Source organism: Arabidopsis lyrata, assembly GCF_000004255.2.
Source record: "Arabidopsis lyrata subsp. lyrata unplaced genomic scaffold ARALYscaffold_6, whole genome shotgun sequence".
Taxonomy (NCBI): domain Eukaryota; kingdom Viridiplantae; phylum Streptophyta; class Magnoliopsida; order Brassicales; family Brassicaceae; genus Arabidopsis; species Arabidopsis lyrata.
In genome coordinates this window covers 19,158,286-19,179,460 of record NW_003302550.1, presented here as the reverse complement: position 1 = coordinate 19,179,460, position 21,175 = coordinate 19,158,286, and the positions used below count along the sequence as shown (strand labels likewise).

The 21,175-nt window shown below is 39.5% G+C and overlaps 3 protein-coding genes and 1 pseudogene across 3 annotated transcripts; all 4 read right to left on the bottom strand.

Moving 5' to 3' along the window:
* Window positions 1–94: 94 nt before the first annotated feature.
* On the bottom strand, window positions 95–4,151 carry LOC9308499 (annotated as a pseudogene).
* A 10,975-nt stretch (window positions 4,152–15,126) lies between these two features.
* On the bottom strand, window positions 15,127–16,799 carry LOC9308497 (putative RING-H2 finger protein ATL36). The gene has a single exon (XM_002872382.2). It carries the CDS (start codon window positions 16,483–16,485, stop codon window positions 15,433–15,435), a length of 1,053 nt encoding a protein of 350 aa, XP_002872428.1. The 5' UTR covers window positions 16,486–16,799; the 3' UTR covers window positions 15,127–15,432.
* Window positions 16,800–16,832: 33 nt separating this feature from the next.
* Window positions 16,833–17,896, bottom strand: LOC9308496 (putative RING-H2 finger protein ATL35). Its single transcript, XM_021023122.1, has one exon. It carries the CDS (start codon window positions 17,787–17,789, stop codon window positions 16,977–16,979), a length of 813 nt encoding a protein of 270 aa, XP_020878781.1. The 5' UTR covers window positions 17,790–17,896; the 3' UTR covers window positions 16,833–16,976.
* A 1,477-nt stretch (window positions 17,897–19,373) lies between these two features.
* Window positions 19,374–20,237, bottom strand: LOC9310629 (RING-H2 finger protein ATL39). Its single transcript, XM_002872380.2, has one exon. It carries the CDS (start codon window positions 19,947–19,949, stop codon window positions 19,548–19,550), a length of 402 nt encoding a protein of 133 aa, XP_002872426.1. The 5' UTR covers window positions 19,950–20,237; the 3' UTR covers window positions 19,374–19,547.
* Window positions 20,238–21,175: the final 938 nt, after the last annotated feature.

Here is a 21,175-nt window from a genome sequence, read left to right as displayed (position 1 = left end):
AATATCATTTTTTAAAAAAATAAAAAAGCAAGATATTGCAAAGTCAAAGATGAAAAATCAAAGGTTATCATTTCTATAATTACAAGAAGGAGCTTCAAATGTTACATTATCTTAAAAAAAAACTTGTCTGGAAAATCAAATCTTACAAAGACATTAATAACATTCTTTTTACTCTTTTGCATGTAGCATCCCTTGAAAAACTGTACAAGATATTCGAACAATGCTAACTGAAACCGCTGATTGAACTTTTGACATGAGTAGACTTCTTACTCTAACTATGTTTACAGACCTATAAATTAAAAATCTGGAACTAGTTAATGGTTAAACCAAACTGTGGCACACATTTTTGGGAGATGGAGAACCATAGATCGACGGGGCCAGATGACAAAGCCAACATTTGGCCAGAAGATATGATTCTCCATCTCCCAATACACATGACTGTCATCAAACTCGAACTTTTCATTGACTTATCTTCGTCAATTGAAGGGGAAAAATGTACATAGATTAGACGGTCTAATCTAATTTAGACCTTCTCTGGCATGAGGCGTTCAAATGACCGTTCACCAAAATATTTTTCCATAGCTTGGGAAGTCTCTTGGACTTGATCATTCCTGTCATGTGTTGACCGAACAGAAGTAGTTTGAAAAAAAGAAAGTAAGAGACATAGATAAGGCCCGCCGGTGCATTTGCCGACCCTGAGGGAAACCACTCTCGCTTCTGTAGCCCTGTCTCGAACTCATGGCTTGAGGTAAGGCCATTTGGCTTCTCCTTATCAGATTCAAGCTAACCAATTGACTTTGCACATCCTCCGGTAATTGCAATGTGAACCGGTCTAGATTTTCACCTAGTTGAACCAATGAATGTCCGGTCGTATGAGATCTAGGGAAGAATATCTCAGCCATACGCCAGTTCGACGGTAACCCTGTAGATCTCGACCGAGGTGTTGTATAATTTGCATTATTATTCCATGTCACACTATTACATGTCAAGCTTCTCTCATTGGGGGGTTCTTGAACACCTCCCGTTTCAACATCCATGTTCGGATATGGAAAACTCTCGTTGGGTTTCTGAGACAGATTCGCACGACAGACCGGGCAGGTGGATCGGGAAGAGAGCCACACATCGATGCAATTAGCATGGAAAGTGTGGCTACAAGGAGGCATCCAACGTAGCGTTTCTTGATCCTCAAACTCACTAAGACAAACTGCACATTCTACTCCGCCTTTGCCTGTCTTGAGTCCTTTAACTTCTGAATAAAGGAAAGATGGAAAGGACTCGATGACTTCCTTCTCAAGCCCGTGCCTCGCTCTAGTGTGCAACACTTCTTGGCTTGCCGCCTCAATCTCTGCGCTATACAATGTGTTGTGCAAGCAACAAGCGACGATGCTTAATGAGATAAATAATGCAAGAATCACAATTGCAATTACCGTTTCCGCTGGGAGATTTGTTTTTTTATTGCGGTCTGCGGATTCCGACACTTGTTGGCAGGTTACGTAAGGCAAATAATGGGAAAGGAAGAGCGGCAACAAAATTCTTGTAACGATTTGATAGATGAGATCTCTCGCAAAGATAGTCATGATGTGAACAAGAACAAGTATCCGTTTCACGGTAGTTCACTTGATGATCTCTCACGGTAGTTCACTTGATGATCCATGTCTCCGTTTATAGGTTTAGAGGGAAGAAGAGAACAAGAACAAGTCGTTGTTATACTAAACAAATTCTGATTCGTAGAGCAATAAGACCTGCCCGTCACGACACTAAATATTGTATTACTACTATGTTAAGTTGGATTTGTTTTTGTCCGAATGATTGGTTTGGCTTTTTCCTCTTAACGTTTTGACTTTGATGAAGTCTTTACGTTCAATGTAGATGTAGAACAAGTACTACTTCACTCGTGCCCTATCTATTAACTTGTTGACTACGCAACAAGACTATTCTCACAGTTTTGACGTAGTCGTACTTGTAGACAATTGAGAATTGTAAGACTAAAACAAAAGGATAATCACATTGCCACTATAGATTGTATGGTTTCACTCGAGAACTTAAGCGTCAAAACCTATGCTCTGCTTTCTTGGTTTAAAATTTCCGAAACTCAAAAAGGAATCTGCTCAAAGCTGCATATGTTGTAACAAAAAGGACTTTTTTGAATAAGTAATTTTACATTGATTCAAAAAAAAAAAAAGATAAATCTTATTCACAAAGTCAAAGGATAAGACAGATAGAGATAGGACACGTGGAGCGATAAGAGAGCAGATGTGTACACAGATTAGACCTTCTCTGGCATGAGGCGTTGAAACGACTGTTCCCCAAAATCTTTGTAAGCTTGAGAAGTCTCTAGCACTAGATCGTCCCTACCAAGTCAGAAGCAGCTTGAAAAGAGAGAGACATAGATATGTCCCGCCGAAGTTTTTTTTTTTCCCTGAGAGAAACCGCTTCTCTCGCTCTCAACACACCCGCTTCTTTAGCCCTGTCTCGAACTCCTGTCTCGAGGTAAGCCGACGTGGCTTCAGGCCAACCAACTGTCTTTGCACCTCCTCCGGTAACTGCAGTTTGAACCGATCTAGATTCTTACCTAGTTGAACCAATGAATGTCCGGTCGAATAAGATCTAGGGTAGAATATCTCCGCCCTACGCCAGCTCGACAATGATCATGTAGATCTTTTTTTTTTTTTGATAAGAATGTAAATATCATTTCAAGAAATGAAAGTTTAGGATGTTAATCCTAAATACATGGTCCCATGTCAAAAAAGAGTAAAAAACATGGAAGCATAAACATTCGAAATTCAAATCATCACTAAAACCATAAGCGGTGAGGCTTATGGCAAGGCTATGAATTGAATTCGATAAAAAGACTATCCTAAGCAAAACATGGCAAGAAGCAAGAGCAGAAGGGAAAGAGATCAAATGACGAAAGACGAAGCAAAACGGAAGTCCCTTCAACGTGAGCCCAAATCAAAGAAGAAGCGGAGCTACACGAGCTAAAGTCGGCAGGCAATACTGTCCTCTACCAATATCCCCTTGATGTCACTAGCATGGACTAAAGTAACATCATATCCTCCAAAAACCATACTAACACCTCCATGTCGCAAAGATCAAACACATAATACCTCGGCCAAACTGATGATTCAAGAGCCACAAAAACATTCACTTAGCTGATGAAAGAGAGCAAATGGCAAAGGTGGAGGCGAACTAAGGTAGCAAAAGAACCCGAACATCAAGAACAAATCAAACGAGTGTGACATGGCCGGAGATGCGTGGAATTTGCCATCAAATCTGCGACGCCAGGCAGTCCTCAAACCCGTGATCAAGCAGAGACAGCTACTCCTTCCAACCGAAACTCACTAGAAACTTGTACAAGCAAATCAAGTCTCGGACAAAATCAAGTCTACAACGCCAAGTCCACACTTTGGCTTGGGAGATGGCTTGACTGGCGAGGTTATTAGGTGACTGACCCAAGGAAACAAGAGAAGCCGGCTCTTGAAAGGAGGCCACACAACAATAACAAACTCCAGAAATCCATTCCCCCAGCGAAGACTAGAGTTGAAGATCGGAAAAGCCGGGATTTTGCGACCTAATCAAAAACCACCCAACCAAAACTCAAGCAATCAACAGAGCTCCTTGCGCTCGTGAGAGACGCAACGAGACAGGGAGCCAAACGGTGCCTCCACAAAGCGGGAGCAAATAGAACAGATCGGAAGAACAAGTAGTAGGCACGGAGGGAAGGAGAGACTAGCTTACCAACCCCTGACGGAGCGAGAGACACCGCCTTGAAATCTATTGAGAAGATCCGTCAAACGCCAAAAGGGAAGAGAAAGAGAGATCAAAGGACCACCTTCCACTAACCACTCGCCGGAGGAGACCCAAACACCACCTGAGCCAAGCCAAGCAGTCACGACACCGAGAAACGGAGTGTGGGAAAACCGCCGTGAACCACCACGGGAAAAACTAACGCTACCCTAGCCGCTGTCCTCGAGCAAGACTGTGGAAGAGCTAGCTCGTCGTGGAGGTGGAGCTGCCGTGTTAACCGAGAGGAGTCAAGACGAGCCGAAGCCATTGGAGCCGGAGAAGAGATTTTCCGTTAACCTAGCCACCGCGACCTTCTTCTAAAGCTTGTCAATTCGCCAGAGGAGAGGCACCCAAGCAACGCAGAGACTCAAGGAGGCCTTCTCACAGCCACGGCGAGGAGAGCCGGTAGCCGGAGAGGCAAACAACGGCGTGGATCTAGGTTTCTCGGAAGAAGACGATTTGGGAGAAAAGTCGCGCGCGTGTCGGCCACGCGTGGATCTAGAAAATATTGTCGGACCGATCCTGATCCTGTAGATCTTGATCTAGTTGTTCTATAATTTGCATTATTGTTCCATGTCACATTACTATCTGTCAAGCTTATCTCGTCGGGGAGTTCTAGTACATCTCTTCAAGCATTTCCTGTTTCAAGATCCATGCTCGGATATGGAAAGCTGTCGCCGAGTTTTAGAGACAGATTTGCACGGCATACGGGACATGTGGACCGAGAAGAGAGCCACACGTCGATGCAATTAGCATGAAAATTATGGCTACAAGGAGGCATCCAACGTAGCGTTTCTTGATCCTCAAACTCCTTTAGACAAATTGCACATTCCACTCCGCCTTTGCCTAGCTTGAGCCCTTTAACCTCTTGCAGGTTACGCGAGGTAAACATTGGATAAAGAAGAGCAGCAATAAAACACATCCTACGATCCGATGGATGAGATCTCTCGTGAACATAGTCGTCATGATGTGAATAGAACGGCTCTTCGATTATATCACGTTGGATCACTTAAGTTCCAACTTCCAAGTCTCTGTTAAGAGCTAGAGAAAGAGAAGAAAAAAGAAGTTCTTATACTATACAAATTCTGATTCGTAGATCACTAAGATCTGCCTGTCACTATACGATGTTAGTTTTGTTTTGGTCCGAATGATTGATTAAGTGGATTTTATCTCCAGCGTTTTGACTTTGAAGAGGTTTTTATGTATATATGTTCACGGAATCACCGTAGGCGTAAGACAAGTACATCTTCATTATCCAGTGATGCCCTCTCAATTACTTGTCGACTACGCAACAAGACTTTTCCCCCAGTTGTGACCTAATTCTTCTAGTAGACAACTGAAAAAAAAAAAAAACTGTCGAAAAAGTCTCCTAAACATGGATTTGTGAAGGAATGAGCCAATTCCTCTATTAATACTTGTTTTCTTTTTTGGACTATGTCTTGACCTTTCCATTTTAGGACGTAAAATCCATCCCATCACGTACCCAATTTTCAGTCTCATATCCGCTTCCTCTCAAATAATGATCTACTATTTATGAATATTTAATCTAGTGTTACGGTCGCCCGGCTCTAGGCATGTGCCTTGGGTGTCATAGCACATGGTCTTTTTTTTTTTTTTTTTTCCTCAAACACCATTTATATTAAGATATCGGAAAGAGACTCTCCGCTAGGGAGAGCCAATCAGGAACCGACGAGCTTACATGGGAAAAGAGACTGTTTCAAGATCGAGCATGTTTAGCTAAACAATCTGCTCGAGTATTAGAACTACGAGGAAGGAATCTAATACTAAAAGAAGGGAAAAAAACAAACGAGTGACCGGAAAGATGCCATTTCTGCTGCGAAGGTTGGCCAAGCGTCTTGGTTGTCAAGGAGGGATATCAAGTCCGAGCAATCGGATGCGAAGGCGCAAGTAGTAATGCCTAGCGAGATCAGACAATCCATTGCCTAAAGCAGAGAATCAATCTCCGCATGGAGTGGTGAGAGACTTCGTCTTGAACTCTTTAAGCCAAGTTGGAGAATATGGTCTTGGTCAACTAAAACTCAACCATGTCCACTTAGGGAGTCCTCCGAATGCCAGGAAGCATCCGTCTGACATTCTGAGATCCGGGAAAAGGACGAGTGTAGTAAAACCGAACCGGCGAGAGGCTCAGGCTCCTCCGCTTCTTTCGGGTTTGCTTTCTTCCAAACAGAGGCTTCTTGTAAGGCCAGGGCCAAAGTCTCCTGAGGAGGTTCTTTAAAGTTTTCAAAGCAGAATCTGTTACGACTTTTCCAGATATACCATAATATCCATGTAAAGAGTTCTAGAGTGTCCTCTTCTATTCCGAATTCTTTCCCACACCAGAAAAGAAAGTCGAAATTATAGAAGAAGGGACTTCTGGGAAAAATATGCCCTGAGGTAGGAATGGGTGAAAAGGCCCAAATTTGCCTCGAAGGCGGACAGTCAAAGAGAAGATGGTTTATAGATTCTTCAGGACCCCCACAACGAGGGCATCCTTTCTCATTGCCAATATGGCGATAGGATAATCTCTGGTATGTGGCTAGACATCCTGAGACACATTGCCACGCGAAATGCATAAGCTTTCGCGTATTTTTTAGCTTCCATACCTGTGCCTGAAGTGCCGAAACACCAGGTCCCTGAAAAGAGGGGTCACATGTAGGACGAGATAACTCTCGCGCGGCCCAGTATCCTGATTTAACAGAATAGTTTCCGGATTTGGTATACGACCAGCTAAAGCCATCACTCAAGTAGGTGCGACTTGGCCGAATCCCGAGAATCAGTGGAATATCAGCAGGATCAATCAACTCTTGAAGGCGATCCAACTTCCAAAGCTTTGTTGATTGATCAATCAAGTCATTGACATAGAGAAGAGGGTCTCTAGTATCAAGAAGACTCTTGGAAGCTCTCGCAGGAATAGTGGGAATCCATGGGTCCTCCCAGACTTTGGTTAGCATTCCGGAGCCGATGGTTCTCCGAAGACCCGAGACAAGAAGCGGTTTGGCAGCCATTATGCTTCTCCAGCCATATGAGGGCCGATTCGAGCTTCCTATGTGCAAAGGGTCGCTAAAGCGAAAATAACGTCCCCTTAAGACCCTACTTAAAAGAGAGTTAGGATATATGATAAGACGCCATAATTGCTTAGCCAATAAGGCTAGATTAAATTCCTCTAGCGTTCTAAATCCAAGACCACCTTCAACATAAGGTGTACAGAATTTGTCCCATGTTATCCAGTGAATGCCATTGCTATTTTCGTTATTTTTCCACCAAAAGTTTGCAATGGCACTACTTAATTTTGAGCGAATTGCTTTGGGGAGTAAGAAGTACGACATTACGTATGTCGGAAGAGCCTGCACAACAGACTTAATGAGGACTTCTTTGCCACCTTTAGACAAGAACTTTGCGGACCAGGTATTAAGCCTTTTTTGAAGCCGGTCTCTGACAAAAGAGAATACTTGAACTTTGGAGCCATGAATCTGTTCAGGAAGGCCCAGGTACGATCCCATACCCCCATCTCGATGAATTCCAATTGTCGCTTTAATGATATTCCGGGTTGAGTTATCCACGTCATGACCAAACATTACCGAAGATTTAGCAGTGTTCAGTTATTGTCCTGAAGCCTGGCCATAGGTACGGAGTATATCAATTCTTTCTCGACCTTGCGTCGGATCTGCTCTAAAGAAAAACAAGCTATCATCGGCAAACAGAAGATGTGAGGTGAAAGGACTTGCACGGGAAATTTGAAGGCCTTGAATACGACTGTTCCATTCAGCATCTTTTAGCTTTGCCACTAATACCTCTGTACATAAAATGAACAGTAATGGGGAGATAGGATCACTTTGGCAAAGACCCCTAGAAGGACGGATGATGCCTCTCGGAGACCCATCTATAAGAACTTTATAAGATACCGAAGAGATACAGCAGATGATCCAATCTACCCAATGTTGAGAAAAACCAGTTTTCAGCATTAGGGCCTTGAGAAAAGACCATTCCACCCGATCGTAATATCTGTCTTTATAGCATGAATTTTTTCTTACAAGCTGGATTTGTTCGGAGTGCATGAAAATTTTCCTGGGCTATAAGAATGTTATCTGTGATAAGTCTGCCAGCCACAAAGGCGGATTGAGTCTCGGATATAAGATCAGGAAGAAGCTTCTTGAGCCGAAGACTCAATATCTTCGAGATAACTTTGTACCCAACGTTACACAAGCTGATTGGTCGAAATTCCGTCATCTTTCTTGGTCTATCCGTCTTTGGGATCAGGCAAATATTTGTCGCATTGAGGCGGTCATCAAAAGAACCAGAAGAGTGGAAATCTTGGACTAATTTAACCAGGTCTGGTCTAGTCAAGTCCCAGAACTTCTGGTAGAAGAGGGCCGTCATCCCATCCGGACCCGGAGCTTTATCTGGATGGAGAGAGAAGAGGGCTTTTTTAACTTCCTCCGGGGATATCTCTCGAATGAGCTTTTGGTTCATATCCTCCGAGATCATAGCTGGCACATCCTGAAGAACAGAATGGAATTCTTGTGGGTCAGAGGTGGTAAAAAGGTCCTTCAAGTAGTCTACCGCTAGGCGCTCAATACCCATCTCCTTGTCCACCCACATACCATCCTTATTCAAAAGACCCAAAATATTATTTCGGGCTCGACGCTGTTTAGTAATAGCATGGAAAAATTTAGTATTCTTATCCCCTTCGTTATACCAAGTCTCTCTGCTCTTCATTTTCCAAAAGATCTCTTCTTCTCTATAAGCGTCACAGAGTCTCCATTTTAGGGCGAGAAGCTCTTCAGCAGAAATGGAATCATCTTCTTGAGCGCTATCAATTTTATCTTGTAATTCCTTAATCAGTTTCTCTGAGTTCGTAGAGTTCGATTTTTTCCACTTAGAAATGGATCGTCTGCAATTTTTTACTTTCTGTGTAGAGATACCTCCTTCAAGCGAAGGGAAATTCCAGCCTTCATAGACTGACTCCTTAAACCCCGGTTTACCTAACCACCGTTTATCAAAAAAGAACTTCTTAAAAGCTCGGGGAGGACTGTTTTGAATTGAAGCTAGAAGGGGTCTATGGTCAGAACCCCATAATTTTAGATACTCCACATTTTGTGGGAAAAAATGGAATGCCATTCTTCATTTGCCAAAGCTCTATCAAGCCGGGCTTTGATAAGTCGGCGAACTCGACGGCCTAAGGGCCCACAACTTATGCGGCCCACCCAGGAGAAAAGGTTTCCTAAGGAAGGAACCTCGATCATCCCGCAATTTTCAATCATACATCGGAAAAGAAGAAAAGAAAGTTCCGATCGACGTTTACCACCTTTCTTCTCATGGTTTCTGGTAACTCAATAAAGTCACCAATCATAAATCATGGATCAGAGCGTGAAATGCCAATACGAGTTAACCGCTCCCAAACTAATTCTCGGTATTGAACTACCGGATCACCATAAACAAAAGTAATAAAAACTCTGTTTCCATCAATAATAGTAGAAATATCCATAAGCCGATCGCTCACAAAAACAAACTCAACCGGATAATCATTCGAATACAAAAGAGCGAGACCGCCACTGTTACCAATCGGTTCAACAGTCTTAAGGCAATCAAAACCTAACGAAACTTGCATATTCTGAAGATGTACAAGATCGTTCTTAGTTTCCGATAAAAAACAGAAAACCTGGAGAGTACATCCGACACATCTCTTCCAGTCGGCGGGTGGTAAGCTGGGAACCCGCCCCTTGACAATTCCAAGCTAGAAGTCTCATGGGTTAGTTGCAGGGGGAATCGGGGATCCCACCAAAACACCGGGCGCACTTGAAGTCTTAGTCTTTGAAGACGGGAGAACTCTTCCCCATGGAACCGAGGCTGCACGACGAGAAGAACCCAATTTAGACGAACCGGCATTGTTGGCCAGCCTCTTACTCGGGGATCTACCTTTGAGATTCTGGATTTTTCTTGAGGCCATATTGACCAGCAGGCCTGGATTGTCCTGGGCTCTCCTTTGACGGGCCTCAGACTTTCTCTTAGTGGGCTCCTTTTTACCCAAAGGCCCAGCAATAGGTGGATCCACGGAAACAGACTCCTTCTTCGATCCAGTCGCTTGAATCTTCAACGCAGCCACCGGAGGAGTTGATGTCGTTGCCGGAAACGTAGTCTGACCGCTATCTTCTTGAGTCGTCGAAACCGGACAGACCTGGAGGCTCTCTTCTATCTCATCGCCTAGAAGGTCATCATCGTCGAAGTAAGCAGCTGCATCCTCCGCCGTCCATTCAAGATTTAAAGCCTCAGAGAGTGGGTCAACGTGGGGATTGAACTCAGATCGAGCTGGTTGAGTACCAACTGGACTGGAAAAGGAGACAGCCCGAGAAAACTTTGCAGCCAAAATCGTATCAGGACCGACGGCAAGAATCCTAGCTTCCTCCTCTTCCTCCTCCACCGTAATATCATACCAGCTTTTACGTTTTTCTGTATGAGGGTCCATAGACAGAGGCGCACAGTGGATTGGAGATAAAGGGATCTGAGAGGAGGGCATCAGGTGATCAAAATTAAGCGACTTCTTCGCTGAGCTCCCCGTCTCCGAGGAGACTGCTGGGTTGGGAAGAGATTGCTCGCCGACCTTGCCTTTCCCTTTCTCCAGAGAAGAGCTTCTTCTAGAGAGATGAAGTTTAAATGGTCGTTCCCTGTTAAACTTCGGGGAAGAATTTCCTTGCTTTGCTCTTGAAGGAGCAACAAGAGCGTCTAATACGGTGAGTTGAGAGTCTGAGATTTGAGATGGCGATGGCTCAACTCTTTGTGAAGGTTTGTGACTAGGAAGTTGTGAAGGATGATAGAGAGTGAGACCCTTACGACCCTTACTGGTTGGTTCCATGTTCTTCTCCTGAGAGAAAGAGTAATCAAAGCGTCGTTTCCGACCATCCTCACCTCTGCTTCCCCTAGAGACTTCTGAGGAGGGAGGGCGCCTTCGAGACGAATGATTCATTAGGTTAGTAGACACTGGGACACGGCGAAAAGTCTTAAGGGACTGATGTTGTTGCTGACGATAGCTCCCACTTCTAGCAGCGTGAATTGTGGATGAGAGCAGTTTCTCAGACGAATGACCTACAGCCAGAAGAAGATTCCTCCTTCCATGACCAGAACGAAGCGAGACAGAGAGGTCAAGAGAAGGGAGAGGGGGAATGTTTGAGCTCTCCCCTCTACTGGAGAACCGCGGGTTCCTCTGTTCCTCCTCAGCAAGCAGAGCGCGTCGTTGAGAAGAATCAAGAAGAGGTCACGAGTCAAGCTCATGACAAATACGGCGACAATAGGTGCACCATCGAAAGAGCTTCTCATAGAACAATTTGACTTTCACCATCTCGCCTGTGGGAAGCTGAGCGTTCTTATTAAAGCGGAAAGGAGCATCTGCTTTAACAGGGATTTGGAACCTACCATTGGTAGAGTCCACTCTATGGACCACCCCAAGAGTGCTGGCAAAGTTCCTTAAGGCTACCTCCTCCCAAAACTCAGCTGGAAGACCTTCAGATCTGACCCAAAAGGTCATGTTTCTGGGAAGGAAGTTCCAGAGTTTGGTACCCAACGTTCAAGAGCAAATGACCACTTGTTAAAGTGACAAGGGCGTTTGTTCAAGATCTTCAAGTGGTCTGCTTCAGATTCAAAGAAGAACTGAAACCGAGACTCACTGAGAGAAAAACCTCTAACACGTACTTCAACGTCCCAGATGTGTTCTTTAGGGAGAAGGGAAACAAGAGCGTCGATGCTCCGACCACCTTGATGAAATATCCGTCCCACCAAACTCAAGTTAAGGCGAGCTAGAATAGCAGTGTTATCAACCGGAGGGAGCACAAAGACATCCTCTTCATCCTCAGGTTCAAAAGCAAAGGGAGCTTGTTTTGGAGGAGAATCCCTATACCAGCTTGGTGTCTCTCTCTTCGACATGGTTAGAGAGTAGAAGCACAGAAAAAGAAGACAGAATCTTAGCTTTACGCTAGAAGAGGAGGGAATGGCGCTGCTATTGCAGGAGATCTTCAAAACGGAGCACAACTCTTGACTCTCACAGGCTAGACTGGGAAAAGCAGAGGAAAGAAGAAGAACGGAGACCAGAGGGAAAAGAGGCGGTGAAAGGAGACGAGAGGACACAACGGACGCAGCGATCTAGAAGAAAGTCCATTGGAAAACCTAAAGCAAGAGGGTTTAGAAGAGAAAGGAGACTTGCCCAAAATACCTAAAAAAGGTGGGTGAGATCTACCCAATTTGAAACTCTTTGCATTTTATAGTTATTTGGGAGCTCGTGCCCGAGAGAGAAATATTTTCTTTGTCTACTTCTAATAACAATATATCTTAGTTTGATATCAAATCCAATATTTGTTACCACAAACTCAAATCACACACATGGTTTGGCACAGGGTCTATTACTTTTTCTTGTCTTTTTTCTGAATAAAATACGGTCCAAAATTTTTTTTTTCCAAAAACCATAGAGAAAAATGCCCATTTTTTTTCCAAGCTTAGGGACTTTAATAAAATTGAGCCGGTTACGGATAATAGGTTGGGTAAGGTATAAAATGGGGTATACATATTAGGGTAATATATATTAGTAACTAGCCATAGAATAGAAAAATAATGAAGAGAATAGCTTTGCGTCAGAATTTTTAGGTAAATAACGTTTTCTGGGATAGGGTAAATACGAAAATATTTTTCTATTATCTTGTTTTTACAACAACACCAATGGTAGTGAACTAGTGATTAACGAGTTTTTAATGATTGTGTGTAGTGGTCATAGAAAAATCACGTGATTATGTGAAATAGCATGATATATTAACAAAACACATGCAATTACAAATCATGAAGTATTGACAAATATGTATAATTGTTACCAAAAATACATGGGTTTTTGTTGGATAGCGTGACAAATATTTATATATCAATGTTAATAGCATGCTTTATCTTTAAAATACATGTGTTTTCAAAATCAGATACGTGTATTAAAATTAGATCTAAATTCAAATATCATGCCGGTCAATGGTGGAGAAATCTGGCGAGAAAGGGAAGCAGAGAGCAGACAAATGATGAGTGAGGAAGAGATTTCCATTGAAAAAGAAAGAAACGACAGTTAAAAGATATGAGACATGAAGATAGAGAAAAATAGATTTGGTGGTGAAGAGATCCGATGGAAAAGAAAGAGAAGGAGAAAGAAAGAGAAGATTCAACGGTGATGAGTTATGTTAAAAAAAAAAAAGAGAAATCCAATGATAGAAATAATTTGTGGCTGAAGTCTCGTCGGTGAGATATATTTTATTTAACTGAAGGGTAATATTAGTAGATAGCCAAATTAGACACATAAATTAAGAAACTAGCATAGAGAAAGGTTTTTGTCGGAAAACAACGATGGACCCACGTTGTCAGAGGATGTGAAATAACAAAATCATCTTCCGTTTGTTTTGAGATCAACATTAGGCGAGATTGTTTCGTGAGATTTTTCAAAATAGCACGTAAGATCTAAATTTCACATGTTATATTTAACTAAAAGACATGATATTTCAAAAAACGTTGTGAATTTTTAAGAAAAAACATTGTTACGTAGTGTTTTTTTTAAAAAAAACATTGTTATAGAAAAATTAAACTTGAATAGAATCTTTTTTTAAAGAAATAACATGTGATCTTAATAAAAACCATGAATTATTATAAAATAAGAATCTTTTTTTAAAGAAATCATATGTGATCATAATAAAAAAAAATGAGTATTACTACAAAATAACATGATAGAGAGAGATATTAAACTGAATAGAGTGTTTTTTTCAAGAAATACCATGTGCTCTTTTTAAATAACGTGTAATACGACAAAATAATATAATAAAAGAGATATATTATTATATCACATGTAATTCGAGAAAAAAAACTTGTTATAAAGGGCATGTACGTAATTACATGTGCTTCTCGACATGATACCGACAAGTTACTGTAGCGTATGACTATTTTCTTAATTATCCTCAAAAATTTGGCTATTTTGTACATATTCCCTTAATTGAATACCTATTACCCTCAAATCAAGTTCACCATATATGGCTATATAAAACTTTAAAAGCATTAATTTAAAAAACTCTATCTTGATGTAATGGTTAAGTTATCATTTTAGTCAACAAGAGTACAAGTTCGACCCTTTACATTTTTTTTTGAACGACCTAGGCCTGTCAAGCGGGTCCAACACACAACCCGTCCCGCAGTGGGTTATATAAGTTTTCTACCTACCCAACCCAACCCGCCAAATTTGTAAATTAATATAGTTGATCCGCATTCATCCTACTATAATTTTAGGACACCCGTGGATAATCCATAAGTTTTTAAATCATGTTAAAAATTGAAATATATATCATTTTAATAAAATTAATCTTTATATGTAAATTTTAATGTTAAAAATGTAAATTCATAAATTATGAAAATAAATTTTTTTAAAAAATCATAATTAAGAAGTTTCTATATTAAATATTATATTTTTAAATTTGAACTACTAAAATTTTTAAAATAATAACAACTAATATTTTTTAAAAACAAAATTTACGGGTAACCTACGAACCCGCAAAATATATATCATATAGTCTCTAACATTAAAATTTAGAATTAAGCTTTTATAATAATATTTCAATTGATTTTTTTAACCCAAACAACAACCACAACAAAAAAAAAAACAAAAACAAAACACAAAACAAAACAAAAAATATTTAAGATTTGAAATATAATGGAAGAGTATGAGAGAATGAGAGAATGAGAATATGAAAATATATGAGTATTTATAGGATGAGAAGTGATGGAAGTTACAGTTTAAAAAGTAAATTATGTGAGATATAATTCTAATTTATTGTGTGTTGATTAAAATGAAGTAGAGAAATATAGTTAATGCATAACTTATATGATTTCAGTTTTATATTAAAGTTTGAGTTAAATGTAATATCATTAAATATGTTTTATTTGTTATTTAATTGATAATTTTTTTTTTTAAGTTATATTTCCAAGTAAATCAATAAAGAGAGAGTGAAACTTTAGTTTTGTGTATATAATATTCTTATTGTGCTAGATTTGTTTTGGTCAAAATTTGTTTTGATCTGAATTCAATGATTAGTTTGGCTTTTTCCTTCAACGTTTTGACTTTGAAAAAGTTTTATGTTCTTCGTAGACGAGGAACAAGTACAACTCCCACACGGCCACACATACCCTCTTTATTTACTTGTGGAACTAGACTTTATCCAGACAGTTTTGACCTAATCCTACTTGTAGACAACTGAAAAAACTGTCGAAAAGTCTCGTAAACATTGAATTATAGTAATATCATTTTTAGAAAAAAAAAAAAAAGGAAGATAATGCAAAGTCAAAGATGAGAAAAATCAAATCTTATAAAGACATTAATTACATTCTTTGAACTCTTTTGCAGGTAGCATCCCTTGAAAAACTGTACAAGCTATTCGAACGATCGATGCTAATTGAAAACGTTGATGGGCTGATCGGAGATGGAACGTTTGATATGAGTAGACTTCTTATACTCTAACTATGTTTATAGACCTTTGAATGAAAAACTGGAACTAGTTAATGGTTAAACCAAGTGTGGCACGCATGACTGACCGAACTCGTCCCTTTCATTGACTTATATTCGTCAATTGAAGGGAAACAAAAGTAAATAGATTAGACCCTCTCTGGCATGAGGCGTTCAAATGACCGTTCACCAAAATATTTGTCCTTGGCTTGGGAAGTCTCTTGGACTTGATCATTCCTGTCACGTGTTGACCTAACAGAAGTAGTTTGAAAAGAGAAAGAGAGAGACATAGATAAGGCCCGCAGATGCGTTTGCCGTCCCTCAGAGAAACCACCTCTCTCGCTCCCAACGCTCCCGCTTCTGTAGCCCTGTCTCGAACTCATGGCTTGAGGTAAGGCCATGTGGCTTCTCCTGATTAGATTCAAGCTAACCAATTGTCTCTGCACCTCCTCCGGTAATTGCAGAGTGAATCGGTCTAGATTTTCACCTAGTTGAACCAATGAATGTCCGGTCGAATGAGATCTAGGGACGAATATCTCAGCCATTTTCCAGTTTGCCAATAGACCTGTAGACCTCGATCGAGGTGTTGTATAATTTGCAATATTACCTATCAAGCTTCTCTCATTGGGGGGTTCTTGAACACCTCCCGTTTCAACATCCATGTTTGGATATGGAAAACTCTCGTTGGGTTTCAAAGACAGATTTGCACGACAGACCGGGCAGGTGGATCGGGAAGAGAGCCACACATCGATGCAATTAGCATGGAAAGTGTGGCTACAAGGAGGCATCCAACGTAGCGTTTCTTGATCCTCAAACTCACTTAGACAAACTGCACATTCTACTCCGCCTTTGCCTATCTTGAGCCCTTTAACTTCTGAATACAGGAAAACCGGAAATGACTCGATGACTTCCTTCTCGAGCCCGCGCCTTGCCCTATTGTGCAACACTTCTTGGCCTGCCGCCTCGGTCTCTGCCCTATAGAATGTGCAGTGCAAGCAACAAGAGACCATGCTTAATGTAATAAATATTGCAAGCATAACGATTGCGATAATCGATTCTGTCGAGAAATCGGTTTGTACATTAGGCTTTGCGGATCCCGACTCTTGCTGGCATGTAACGTAAGGCAAAAGATGGAAAAGGAAGAGCGGCAATATAACACTTGATACGACCCGATGAAGGCGATATCTCGTGAAGATATTCATAATGTGAAGTGTGTACGTCCTCAATAAGATTCTGATTCTGATTATAGCGAGAGAAAGAGAAGAAGAAGTCGTTATACTTTAGATATCGTAGATCAATAAGATCTGCTCGTCACGACACTAAATATTGTATTACTACTATGTTAAGTTAGATTTGTTTTGGTCCGAATGATTGGTTTGGCTTCTTCCTCCAACGTTTTGACTTTGAAGAAGTCTTTATGTTCTTGGTAGACGTAGAACAAGTACTACTCCCGTACATGCCTTCTTTATTAACTTGTTGACTACGCAACAAGACTTTATTTGACAGTTTTGACCTAATCCTTACTTTGTGGACAACAGAAATTGAAAGACTAACACAAAGATAATTTTATTCACAAAGGCAAGCATGGAACGAAAAAAATCAATAGTCAAAGGCTAAGAGACACGATTAAAGAACTACATCAGCACGAAAGATATGACACGTAGAGCGATAAGAGAGCAGATGGCTACACAGATTAAATTTTCTCTGGCATGAGGCGTCCCTCAGAGAAACCGCTTCTCTCGCTCCTGTAGCCCTGTCTCGAACTCATGGCTCGAGGTAAGGCCGTGTTTCTCATCCTTATCAGATTCAAGCTAACCAATCTTCTTTGCATCTCCTTTGGTAACTGTAGTGTGAACCGATCTAGATTCTTACCTAGTTGAAGCAATGAACGTCCGGTCGAATGAAATCTAGTTTCGTCGGTGGGTTCTAGTACATCTCTTCGTGCATTTCCTGTTTCAAGATCCATGATCGGATATGGAAAGCTTTCACAAGGTTTGAGAGACAGATTTGCACGACAGACCGGACATGTGGACCGAGAAGAGAGCCACACATCGATGCAATTAGCATGGAAAGTGTGGCTACAAGGAGGCATCCAACGTAGCGTTTCTTGATCCTCAAACTCACTAAGACAAATTGCACATTCGACTCCGCCTTTGCCTATCTTGAACCCTTTAACCTCTGAATAGAGGAATAATGGAAAGGACTCGATGAGTTCCTTCTCGAGCCCACTCCTCGCTCTACTGTGAAACACTTCTTGGCTTGCGGCCTCAAGCTCTGCTCTATAGAATGTGTTGTGCAAGAAACAAGCGAGCGTGGTTATTGAGATAAACATTGCAAGCGCAATGATTGCAATTACCGATTCCGTCGGAAAATTGGTATTTCTGTTGCGGTCTGCGGATTTTGACTCTTGTTGGCATGTTACGTAAGGCAAAAAATGGACAAGGAAGAGCGGCAACAAAACCCTTGCTTCGATCCCATAGATGAGATCTCTCGCGAAGATAGCCATGATGTGAACCGTCCTTTTGCTGTTTGGTGGATCACTTGAGCTTCATTTCTAGAGCGTGATCAGAAGAGAATAAGAACAAGCCGTACGTTGTTATAATACTAAACAAAGTTTTGTTTGTACTCGTCACGACACAGTACATATTGTATTACTACTATGTTTAGTTTGATTTGTTTTGGTCGGAATTATTGGTTTGGCTTCTTCCTCTAACGTTTTGACTTTGAAGAAGTCTTTACGTTCACTGTAGAAGTAGAAAAAGTACTACATTACTCATGCCCTCTCTATTAACTTGTTGTCTACGCAACAAGACTTTTCCAACAGTTTTGACCTAGTCCTTATTGGTCAGTTACATCCTCTGATGTTTACGTCCTCTCAATGGGATGTGACGGACCAATAAGGTTTATGTATTTGGTACAAGCTAGATCATTCGGACCAAAACAAATATTGTATTACATCATATGATTAACTAATTAAATGTATGGCATATATCCGAACGTTTCATTAACTTGTAACTTACATATTTGTTGTACACAGAATAATAGGTGGTCCCTGTTCAAAGCCAAATAGATGTGTTACGTGACAAGTAACCAAAGATATAAACTATGTTTTGTAATTTTCTAGTCTAATTCATCATCATGACATTGAGATCTATAATTAGACAAAGGAAAACAATTGACCGATCCTACAAATATGGAAACTGAATAATGAAAATGAGAAAGTGGAATTATGGAGATGAGCTCATATATCTAAGGAAGGAGCTCTAAAGACTCTTATCTAATTATTATGAAAACCAGGAAACGATTCTTCTTTTCTTCATAACCGAGTCTCTCCGGTTCAATAGGTGTTGTTGTGGTTTGGCTTTCTTTGCATCACAGAAAGTTCCAGATTTTTACCACTCGTTTGCGTAACTGTAGATATTAGTGTATTAAAGATATTTTTTTAACAAAATAAAACTCAAAAATCTCGAAGGTAAAAAATAAACAATTTTACATATGTTTTGATCATAAGCAATGTTTTAAATCCGATCCGGACAGTCAACCGGACTACCTTCTGGATCACCGGATAATTAGATCATCAACCGGTTCAACTACGGGTCAATTATAGAGATTGATCAGATTATATAGTTTTATAAATATAAAATAAAAATAACTATATCAAGTTTAACAAGGTATGAAGTCTAACTAATAATAAAGTGATTAAATTTTTTAAATCCAACTAAATCAGTTTAAGAAGAACCGAATAACTGAAAAAAAATCTAAAAATAATTGAATAGTGAATACACCAAAGGCCTAAAACTTTATATTTTATTCCAAAAGACCAAAATCAAATAAATTTTGTTAAACCGAGGCTCGGCCGGTTCAACCGGTTCACTGGATTGCTAGTTAATGGTGGGTTTTTTGTGGGTTTTTCCGGTTTTAAAATTGCCAGATATTGGTACTAAACCCCAACCGAAAAAGTGTTTGGGTCGCGGATTAACCGGTCAGACCGGACGGTTCGGGTCGAGCGTGAAAACACTGATGATAAGAATCATTCAAAACCTAAATCTCTAACACTCAACCAAACTACACAGATCGATCAATAGCACCATTTTGAACAATAATTCAATATGCCTTTTATTCCTTTGTAGATATTTTCCTTCCATGGAGTAGTATCATCATTACGGTTGGTAAAAATATCAACGCTATAAAGATAATCTTATTTACAAAGGCAAAGTATGTAACGCCGCAAAATGCATAGTCAAAGGCTAATTAAAAGACTCGATTAATAAGGAGCTACATTAGCACGACAGATAGGACACGTGGAGCTATGAGAAAGCCAAATGTCTATACAGTCAGCATGAAACACATGTACACAAGGTGGTACCAAACGCAGCGTTTCATCGTCTTTGAATTCATTCAAACACACAACACATTCTAGCTCTCCTATTCCTGGCTCAATCCCTCTAGCTTTTGTGTAAATGAAAGAAGGAAACGACTCGATGGCTTCAGGGTCAAGCCCTCGCGGTGGCCTCCTCGGACTCATTCGAGCTTCCTCACTGTCCCCGGCTGCTGCGGCCTGGTTTCTGCATCGCCGAATGTAGTAATTAATGCAATAAAACGCTATGAACCCGACACTTGCTAACGCAAAAACAATTGCTCCTTCGTTTCTTTTAAAGTATGACATTTTTCGGATTTTAACATCTTCTTGAGTTTTGTAATGGGAAGACGTAAAGGAAGAAGAAGAAGAAAGAGAGAGACGTGGGGTTCACGTCTGCTTCGTAGTTTCTAGGTAATTTCCACGCGCCACCGTGTTTCTTTGTGTTTCATAATAAACAAGTGCAATGACTCTTGCACTTTCCCAGTTGCTAATATTTTTTTAGTTTCTTAATTAGACTAAACTAATTTGACGGAATCTAAATGAGATTGGTTAGTTATGAGATATTGTTTTGAATATGTCCATTTGTAAACATGTTATTCATAATCACATTCAATATATAATATACGGATCTGAGTTTGAATAAAATTCCGAAAAGTCTTAACTTTTTTAATTTACAAGAACACAAAGTTTTAATAAACATAGACTTTCAACTCAAAATCAGTTGACATGAGTAGAGAGGCTCATGTACTATATTTATTTCTTCATAAATCTTTCATCTCTCGATGTGGGATATAATCTAATACATAATAATCAATAATAGTAATAATCTATATATATATATATATATATATATATAAGAGAGTCTTTACTCCATCTAACATATCAACCTAAGCAATACTATTTATTGTACATTAAAATAAATTCAAAACATTCATTCAGTGCATATTTCTGTTACTTATAATTAATAAAAAAATAAAAAAAATAAATAATGAATTATGTAAAATAAAAGGGATTTTAAAAGAATAAAAATAATACTCTTAAAATTTAATTAGTAGTAATAATATAATTCAAAACATTCACTTAGTGCATATTTATGTTACTTATAATTAATAAAAAATAAAATAAATAAAAAACAAATTATGTAAAATAAAAGGGATTTTAAAAGAAGAAAAATAATAATCTAAAAATTTAATTAGTAGTAATAATATAATTAAACTATTATTAGATTAAAAAAAAACTAAAAATGATCATACTTCCAGTTTTTAAATGTGTTAATTAGATTGAAAGTAAATTTAAATCCATTGTAGAATAAAAGTATAAAACTAAATTTATGCAATACTCTATGTAAATTTTTTTTTAAAAACAAAGATTAAACTTAAAGTAAACATTAGTTTCTTGGAAAACTATACTACATATTTTTACTTAAAGAAAAAAGAGGAAATTATTAAATTCAACTTAAATTTATAATTAAAACAAAAGATATTGTAAGAGTCACATTTTATCTTGCGAAATTATAAAAAAAAAATCTTGAA